This window comes from Myotis daubentonii, chromosome 7 (genome assembly GCF_963259705.1).
Source record: "Myotis daubentonii chromosome 7, mMyoDau2.1, whole genome shotgun sequence".
Classification (NCBI taxonomy): domain Eukaryota; kingdom Metazoa; phylum Chordata; class Mammalia; order Chiroptera; family Vespertilionidae; genus Myotis; species Myotis daubentonii.
Window position 1 is genome coordinate 20,444,405 of NC_081846.1, and position 9,727 is coordinate 20,454,131.

Below are 9,727 nucleotides of genomic sequence, written 5' to 3' on the forward strand. Positions count from 1 at the left end.
ATCTGCTGCGTTGATTTAAAGGCACAAAATACAACACAACAAGGCACCACGTACCAGGCACTATACACAAATATATTCACGATATTAATAACCCCAAATAAAGGTGACCACCCGAATTAAGAGAATTAGGGGATAAGGAAGAAGGAAGAGAAAAAGATAAAAGAGAAAAAAGAAAAGAAAAGTAGGGACCAAAAAAAGGAGTGCAAAAATGAAATTGGGAGAAAGGAGGGGGGAAAATAAAAGCGAGAAAAGAAAAGAAAAAAAAAAAAGAGCGAAAAGAGAGAATGAAGTGGAAGAGGGGAAGAGACTTTTTATATGAGGAGAATACTCCTGTAGAACAGCCACTAATCCCAACAAATTCCAGCAACAGCTCCTTGGAGATGAATGCAAACTAGAAACAACCAATAATATAATGATGAAAACAGAATGGAGAACACTAATCCCAAAATAAAATAAAGAGAAAATAAAATGGCACTTTAAAAAATGGTAAAATGGTAGCAGTAATAATACTGGTTAAAAATAAGAAGGTAGTAATTAAAAGGGTAGAATCAGGTGATGGAAAAAGAAGAAAAAAAAGAAGGAAAAAAAAAACAGAAAAAAAATTGGTTTCTTAGTTAAAAGGTGAAAAAAGAAAAAAAAAAATTGCAGTAGTGAAGGTCCTTCGGTTCTTCTATTCTTCAGTGTGGCTCGCCTTAGACCTGCCAGGTATTCAGGAGAGTGTTGAGTTTCCCTGCGATACACTGTTCCTCTGTGTTGTAAACCACAGTCCTCATTTTAAAGCTGGCCACATTTGTTTCCCAGACTGCCTTATTTTGTGTTTAGCAAAGAGTCAGTTTGTGGGTCAGCCTCTGGGTGGCAGTGTTCTGGGGTTGGCCTCTGAGGCTATAGGGCCTCTCTGTCCAGTGGAAGTTCACTGCCTAGAGCTGGCTGCGTAATAGTTAGTTACCGGTGCTGTGTTGTTGCTGGGATTGAAAATCCCTCTATAGGCCAGACCCTGTTAACTCCCAGGGACTGATCAGGTTATTTTAATCCTTGATCTTGTACAGGGTGGAATCTGGGTGTGGCTGTGCTCCTTGCCTGGGGGCTGGGGGGAGGAGTCTCACTCTCCGGAGAGAATGGCTGCCCCAGTCCTGGGCTCAGGGGTGTCTCAGCACTCAATTCGCTGCCACCTCTCCCGGCCCCCCTTCTCTCCTAGTCTCTCCCCAGATTCCACTCCTCCGCACACTCTCCCTCTCTTCAGCACAGGTGAGTGTCTGTATCCGAAATGTCCCATGAACAGGATTCAGTGAAAACAAACAAACAAACGCCGGCTGTGGAAACAGGGAAGGCTTGGTTTCTGTAAGCTTCTTCTCTTACCGGGACTGCATGGTCTGGTCAGCTCTTCAGGCTGCCCCCTTTAGTCTCAGCCCTCTGTGATCACAGAACCCAGCTCTCATTTCCCCCGGCAGCGCCAGGAATCCCGCAGTTCTCCTTTCCCCCGTCAGGGGCTGTGCCTGTCCCAAGGGGCACGGCTGTCTGCCATGCGGTCTCCCTCCGACTCTCTGGGCTCAGAGGTCTGGCAAACTTTCCTGCCCAAATCCCTGGATTTTTTACCTTTCCAGGGGAGTTCTGCTCTTCCCGGCTGCAAACCGTCTCACCAGCTGAGCAATTTCACCAATTCGGTGTGGGTGTTGTTAGTTTCAGCTGCTCACTCCATTTGCTCCAGGACATGACCTGGGACGCGTCTGCCTATATCGCCGCCATCTTCCCGATCCCTCAGCAGCTGGTCTTGCCTTGCGGCCTAGGAACTGCCCGTCAGCGGTTTAAAAAACACCTTGAATTTTTATACGTGATTTGGTAGAAACTCTAATGTTGTTTGGAAGAACAGTTAGTCTAAATATGCAGGAATTTTTTAAAGCACTTTGCCTAGCAAAAGCCTTTTGCTTTCAGGAAATAATATGCTGGAATTTCAGAAGCAAACTTTAAGATGCTGATGATTGTCTCAGGAGGAGTTGTCTGCACCCTCTCTGCCATAATCAGTACTGTGAGGCTGTCAGTACTTGAGAGTATGTCATTCAGCGGCTGTGTTTTATTTCTGTTTGTTACTTTATACAATGGCTTGCTGATATTTCACCCTCTAACTGGGTTGTATCATTCAGAGCTCTGCACAGAGGCAACCAGTAGAATGTGTGTGGTGGAAGGGAGATTGGTTTATTTTAAGGGATTGGCTCATATGATTGTGGAAGCTGGCAGATCTGAAACTTGTCGGGCAGGCCAACAAGCTGGAAACTCAGGCAGGATTTCTATTTACAGTCGTCAGGCAGAATTCCTTTAACTGATTGGATGAAGCCTACCAACATTACTGAGGGAACCTTTACTTCAAGTCAGCTGATTGTAAATGTTAACCACATCTACAGCAACATCTAGTCGGGCGTTTGACGCAGCAGCTGGGCACCGTGGCCTAGCCTGAAGGCTTGTCAATCAGTTTTTGCTAAACAAATAAAATTAGCCAATACGAATACTTTCATTTTAGTCACTATTGCACTAAAATATCTGTTATCTAGGTGAGAGTTGAGTACATATTACAGTTTTTGGAAGAAGAAGGGACACTGATCTAAAAGGGTAGTTTTCCTCCCAGAGGTGTCACAGCCCAGTGGATCCAGTTCATTAAAGTTAAAGCAGAGAGAAACCTGACGGGATCATATGCTTCTTGCACATTGTCTGAGGTTTGTTCTGTGTTGCCTCCCCAGGAATTTTGATGTCTGATAATGTAGCTATAGAGAGGAATTTCATTTCATGACTGTGTCTGTGGTGGTGTCCTTACGTGATTCTAATATCAGCAGAACTGATTTTGGTTGGTTGTAATTCTGAACACCTCATCCTTGACTAGAGAGAAAACATGGTGGACAGTAGAGTCCAGCCCAGTGTTTAGACTCCCCTGTGCATACTGGCTTGTTTGCAAGATGATGATTCTGTACCTGCTTCAATGTCATATGAACCTTTGTTTTTCAGGGTGAAGATTTAATCTTTTGTAATAGAAATGTTTTTAAATGGCACCTGTTGGTTTTTGAAGAGAAGTGAGAGTGTATTTACAGACGATAATGGGGAGAATTACTGAGAGAGATTCCGGCTCATGGCAGCTGGTTCTTTGTGGGTTTTTCTTTTTTTAAATTCTCACCCAAGGATATGTTTTTTTTTATTTTAGAGAGAGAGGAAGAGAGAGAGAAACATCGATGTGAGAGAGAATCATTGATCAGTTGCCCCCCGTATGCACCTCAACTGGGGATCAAACGACAACCTAGGTATGTGCCCTGACTGGAAATCAAACCTGCTGCCCTTTGGTGCACAGATGCACTGTTAGTTTCTAGTTCTGCAGAGGGATAGGACTGGAAATTTCTGGCAGGTCTTCTTTTTGGTTTTAATGGGAGAGACATGTGTCAGTTATTTCTCTTAGCCAGGTTAGGGAAGTGTGGTCATTTTTTACTGTGTACTAAAATAGTCATTTATGTTGTCTTTATTACACAAGTGTTTTAAGTTTGGTCATTTTTCAAATAATTAAGGAAACGACTATAATTAGTGAGATTGAAGAGCAGTCTTCACAGTGTGTTTAAATTCAAGATATTTATAAGTTATTTAAAATTGGCAAGCTGTCAGATTCTTGCTGTTGGTGACCTGAAAGGAAATAATTATCCAGGGATGTCCATTTTAAATGACTATGAAATTCTAACTTCATACTTGCACATCTTAAGGAGAGCCATGTCCCCCACTGTATTCTAGAAATGTGTGGATGTTTGGATTCTTTGAGAAATGTAGATAAGTCAGCCATGCTGCAGAAATAGAAAGTTCTTCCATGACATAAAGTTAGATATAGGTAGTCACTTTCTTTTAGGTGTACAGATACTCTCACTGCATTTTGAAGCCTCAACAAAAATATTACCACTTTTACATTCGTTTTTATTGTTATTATAACCTGTTAATTCTTTCAGTTCACTCTTTTCTCTTTCTGGTGATTATTCTCAGACATGCCATTGACATTTGATGCTTGGTAAAGTCTTGGTGCAGCTCTTGTTGCCTTTCATCCGTCAGTTTATTCTCTGGGCGTGGTAGTGGGTAGGGTGGCTGTTTATCCTGGCAGGTTCCAGGAGCACCTGGGAAGTCCTTTGCTCCAGGCCACAGTCAGTAAAGGGCAGTGCCTTGTGAAAGGCCGGGATAGGCTGGTTCTTACCTGAAGTTTATCTTCTTTATCTTCTTTAGGTTTCTTCTTGCTAACTGTGTTAGGGTGAGAACATGCTTCTCAACCAGGTACATTTGGCAGTCTAGACACATTTTTGGTGGTTACAACAGAGGGTTCTTTAAGAAATGTAAATAATGTGCTACTGGCTCCCAGGGGGTCAAGTTTTGAAACATCCTACAGTGCACAGGACAGCTCCACAACACGGAATTATCTGGCCCCAAATGTTGATAATGACACTGTCAAGAAGCCCTGGATTAGAAGAATCTAAACAAACCAGATTCTTAACTAAGGCAGAGGACATTGGCTTATGTTGCATAAAATTTATTCAGCTGGAAAGAATCCTAATGATCTCTTAGCTGACTTTTATTTTTTAAACTGAACACTTACAAGGGAGCCTGATATGTAGAACAGGTAAAGGTGGTGCTCCTCAGTTGATAGGAGTGGCAGATCGAGAGCACCCGTGCCCAGGGGGCAGAACCTGAGAAATAACTGATCTTGTGCCAACTCTGTATTTTATGGATGAAGAAACGTAGGGCCTTGAAAAGTAAAATGATTTGTCTGAGATCTTCGTGGTAAGTCATTGTCCAGGAAGCCAGTTGTAGGACCATCCCCAGTCCTCCATTCTTTCTACTTCATATTAAAAACAATGGGGGAAGGGGATTAATCCCTGTGGCTTTTGGACTATCATTTCTCTTGGGATTCAGAGAGGCTGAGCTAGTCTAAATAATTATGTGATACAGGATCTATGGTGGGGAGGAGGATTAGCTTCTTAGCACTTGCTTTCTTGCAGCTGCCTAATTTAGCTTTCTTTACTGTTGTTGACATTTATTGCTTTTATACATCTGGACTATGAGTGTATAATCACCTGCTGGTGTTGGAACCAGCCCTATGGAAACCATGTGCCTTTGACTTGGGGATTGGTGAGGGTCTGAGCAGAAGCTGATTGTTAGTTTCTCGTTCTACTGAGGGATAGGACTGGAAATTTCTGTACAAAGGTTATTGACTCCATTTCTCTGCTTGGGGCCAGGATTGTATTTCTGTGTACTTGACAAGTAACAGTTTATCCATCCCCTAAAGATCTCTGAGTTACGAGACTCTCGGTAGCCCCAAGTGAGTGATGGTGCTCTGAGGAAGAAGGAGTGTGTCACCCACGTGTCCTTTCTATTTATTTTCTACCTTTTCAGCATCTTGTAGAGGGAAAGAGCACAAGAAAAGATGAGAATTGGTGCCTACCCACTTTGCTGCCTTCAGAGAATCTGTTGCTCTTATTGAGAAAGCCGGCCCATCCTTGAATTCTCTGCTCTGTCTGTCCCTCCTTGTCACTGTGCAGCCTGGAAATCACTGGCAGTTTAAACCTCTGATGAGGAGGAGTGATACATGTAAGAGATCAGCCTTGCCTGGGGCTTTGGGGAGGATAATGGACAGCAGCCCAGCTTTTAGCCATGATTTGCTTACGCAGAAATGTTGAGCAGCGCTATCAGGACACTCAGTTGCAGACGCTCAGCACTGGATGGAGATGAAAGTTGGTTTGCTGCTGTTCCTCTCTTCCTAGGAATTTGGCCTAGTCTCAGAGATGTGCCATTTGAGTTTAATTATCTAGATCTCCGTCCTGCTGTGCAGATAGTCCTGTCTCAATTTATCCTCTAATTGCAGCGTGAAAGGGGCTTTGCAGGTGGGGAGGGGATGGTAATACGGAGTTTTTAGGGCTGTGTGCCAAAAAGCATGAGGGATTTTCTAGTTTCCTCAGTAAGCACCCACCATGGATCAGGTTACTAAGGGGTAATAGAAGATGCGGTGCCCTGTGGAGCCTTTGGCCTGCAGTTTGTGTGTGAATGGTGCTGGGCATTTGTGGCTTCACAGAGGTTTGGAGCAAGACACAGCTCTGCTTTATATTTTCTTCGCCCAACCCGATATCTTATCCTTTAGCCATTACATTCCTGACACCGGAGAAATGAGAAAAGAAACAAAATAAAAATCCTTTTTAATAGTTATAATAATTAGGAGAATCATAAATAAAAATTAATTTGGGATTCTGCGATAGAGCAGAGTTTAATCTTTAGACATTAACCATATGCAAATACACATGTAGATTTCTTATTTATCTGTATTTGGTCCTCAAATATCTTTATTAATAATTAACCAGAATAAATAAATAGAATTAATGGTACGGAAGCTGCATTACAGTTCTGTTCTAGACTGTACCCTTACTGCTAGCATTTTCTATCTCTCCCATTGACTGTAGCACTGAACACAGTCCAATTTAGGGTCAACAAAGGGCGATGGAAAGATCCATAAATGTCTTTAGAAAAACATAAATCCCTTAATCTCTCAGTCAGACTTAAAGATAATGATGGTGGGTTTGCTTTGACGGCAGGTTACAAGTTCAGGGGAGGATGCATGAAAAACAAGCCGCCATAGCACAGTCCAGGGTGCTGACGAGGGCACCGCCCAGTTCTGTACATGCAGCCTGCACTGTGCGCATTTGGTTAACTGTGTGAGTTTTGCCCGTGGGGAATGGAAGGACATGCAGCCTTGCTTTCTAAGACTTGCTATGCACAGCCTAATGTTTAAAGGGTGACTGTTGAAGAGACATATTTTGAGTCTATAAGTTTTAGGTTTCAGGAGCCTCGATTGTATCCATTACACCATAAAAATAACAGGGATGTACACATAGGGAAAGCAATTCTTGCATATTTTCATGGTGAAGAAGTGAGGAAAGTACAACTACACTCCTCCTCAAGAGAGCAAGAGTGGGAGGGCAGGTTCGCTCACCACATGCGTGCTCCGTGTACACTGACCTGAGGAATGCTGATGGGATCCTTGCCCCTCTCCCACCTCCCACCTCCCACCTCCCACCTCCCACCTCTCCTTTTAAAAGCACTCGCTCCTGCAGGCTCATCTCTGCTGCCATTTTAAGTACTTACGCTGCCAGAAGATCACTTCTCGTGTTATGATAGATAAGTGGTTGATAAAACCTAGCTCTTGGATGTGGTTACCATGTGCCTTGAAGAAAAAGAGTTCCCACTGCTATCTCTCAGAGGGACAGGATGAGAGCAGGGGTGTTCAGATCGTTTTCAAGGGCTCTCATTACCCTTTTAAAGTCTGAGTTTTATTACCAAATCTTTGCAGACTTCTGTTCAAGCCCTGGCTTTGCTGTGGCTCTGCCTTTCAGAAGCTGCAAGTCTGGAGCGTGGCTGCTGAGCAGATGGGTACAGGAGAAGTTTTCTCATCCACTTCTTTTCAAACATCTTCTAACACAATGGATTTCCAGAAAATGAATTGAATAACCTCCAAGCTCACCTATTTATTTGTTTTACATCATTTATAAGAAATTCTTCCTTTTGCCTCTTTTGCCCACAGAGGAGAGGAGTTGGAGAATAGTGGGTTATAATCTTTAATTCTAACCCTTCATTTTTATGATCCCTTCAAAGGAGACTAAGACATACTGGTTTAGGGCGTTTGGTTCTTTTCTTAACCCTAATGACCCCGCACAGCTCCTCTGGGAGCACAGGTGGGAACATCAGGCATCTTCCCTGCCTGACGTGGGACTCCACGGGGTCACTGGCTCCCTCTTCACAGGCACTTTCTCGGTGACCCGTTAGTGTGGACAGTTCAACCTCAGAATTAGTCTTTCACCCAGAGACAGACACAGGAGCAAATATCGAGATGACGCTTCTTGGGAGCCATCAGGAGCTGGTATCAGGTTTGCCTGTGGCCCTGCTAGCGGTTTGTGTCTTCATCTCAAGAGGAGGAATGTCGTTTTGGTATCATACCTTCTTTTATATTCACAGTTTCTGGCCCCTAAAGAAAATCCAAATGAAGAGAGAGCAGCCCTCTTTGAAGCAGGTGGTGATGTGGATGATTTAGTAAGTACTTTCACACAAACGGGCTTATCTTGGAAGTTGTCTAACCTGTGAGTGTAGCACAGAGGCTGCTGGTCATGCCTCGTTTCTTACTTGTGCTTTCATTCCTAACACACCGGAAGCTCCCACACTGTTATTTGTTGCCATCATAAATTTAATCGGGTGATTTCATAGTGGGAGTCCCTGTGCTCAGTGGTTTTAGTCACATAGTTCATCCAGTCTAATCCTCCTCTTTGAAGGACCAAGAGAGCTATTCCTGTGGTAGCAAAATGACCCAGTTCCTGAAATTGCTCTCAGCCCAAGTAAGTGATACAGCATGCGATTTGTGTAGGTTGATGAATAAAAACCAGCCTTTAAGAAGCCTAATTCTTAAATGTTCTCACTTAACTTAATGTAAACAAACCAGGCTGGCAGGCATGTGGGGGCTTCTGGACCTCATCCCATTGCAGTGCCTGGGGGCTGGGTACAGGTGTTGGCCTTTGTGCCCATCTTTCAGGTGTGGGAACTTTCTGCCTTTAAGGCTCACGTGACATGGCAGCCGTCCAGTAACAGCTGTCAGCTCTCCGTGAAGAAGCTCTTAGCATTACAATGAGGAGATACTTGGTATTTAACTCCTGAAATAGTTAGTGGTGGACTAGAATGCACATCCGTGTGTGTTGCCAGCGAAGAGAACCACCGTCATTAAACTCACCAGAGCAGCAGTGGCCTGCAGTGGCCTGGCTCCTTTCTGAACATGTTGTTCCTGTTGCAGCTGGACTTGATTTAGGTCCTGGACGTGTGGGGATTGACACGAATCGTCATTGCTGTCGTGCTGGGACTCTACACAGAACAGCCTGGAGGGACCGAAGCTCTGGAGACAGCCTCTGAGGTTGCGTGGAAGGAACCTCCTAATTCTTCGTGTAATGAGCACACACACAGGAGGGATGTTTAGACCCGTACAGGTTTATAAAGTGTCCTTGTTTTCTGATTGGTGTGTTGTTGCTTGTGGTCTTACTGATCTCCGTATATAGCACATGCGCTTTGAAGTTTCTGGAAATGGGCTTCCTCCTGACCTGGGGTGTTGGTAAGGGTGGCAGCCCTCATGAAGCTCTCTCATCGAGACCATGGCAGGGCCCTGGCTGAGTTTCTCAGTCCTCGCAGGAGGTGTGGTCCATCGCCTGGTCCTCTCGGCAGTCACAGCTCATGCTGATCATTGATGCCCTTCGTTTCCTATAACAAAGCTGGGTTTGGAAAGCCATGGGTAGGGTAGGTCCTACCCATTTCTGTTTTTATGTAAGCCTTTTATTCCCACAGTACTTTGGCTGTCTGTGCCGGTGGTTTTCTGTAAGCAGGTGGGAGGGGAAGCAGTCTCCTGCATACCCATTCTAAGCAGCGAGTGATGGTGTCCTCACGGAGAAAAGACGCTCTTTCTGCCCTCTGACATGTTAGTGACCACCCCCCCACCCCCCCACCCCAAAAAAAAAGAAATTCACCACAGCAGTTAGGATTTTATCATTTCACTAGAGGCCCTGTGCACAAAATTCGTGCATGGAGAGGGGAGGGGGGGGGTGTCTCTCAGCCTGGCCTGCGCCCTCTCGCAATCTGGGACCCTCAGGTAGGGTCCCTAGGCCTGGCCAGCAATCAGGGTCTATCGGGGCTTTCCTTCCCCGGG

The 9,727-nt window shown here is 44.5% G+C and overlaps 1 protein-coding gene across 2 annotated transcripts in view; it reads left to right on the plus strand.

Annotated features, from left to right (window-relative positions):
* Window positions 1-9,043, plus strand: part of XRCC5 (X-ray repair cross complementing 5) — a 79,808-nt gene extending 70,765 nt beyond the window's left edge. For both annotated transcript variants that reach the window (XM_059703075.1, XM_059703076.1), the window contains exons 20-21: window positions 8,005-8,079; window positions 8,828-9,043. In XM_059703075.1, coding sequence (XP_059559058.1) covers window positions 8,005-8,079; window positions 8,828-8,842 — 90 coding nt within the window. In that variant the 3' untranslated portion in view covers window positions 8,843-9,043. The remainder of the gene's footprint in view (window positions 1-8,004; window positions 8,080-8,827) is intronic.
* The last annotated feature ends 684 nt before the right edge of the window (window positions 9,044-9,727 follow it).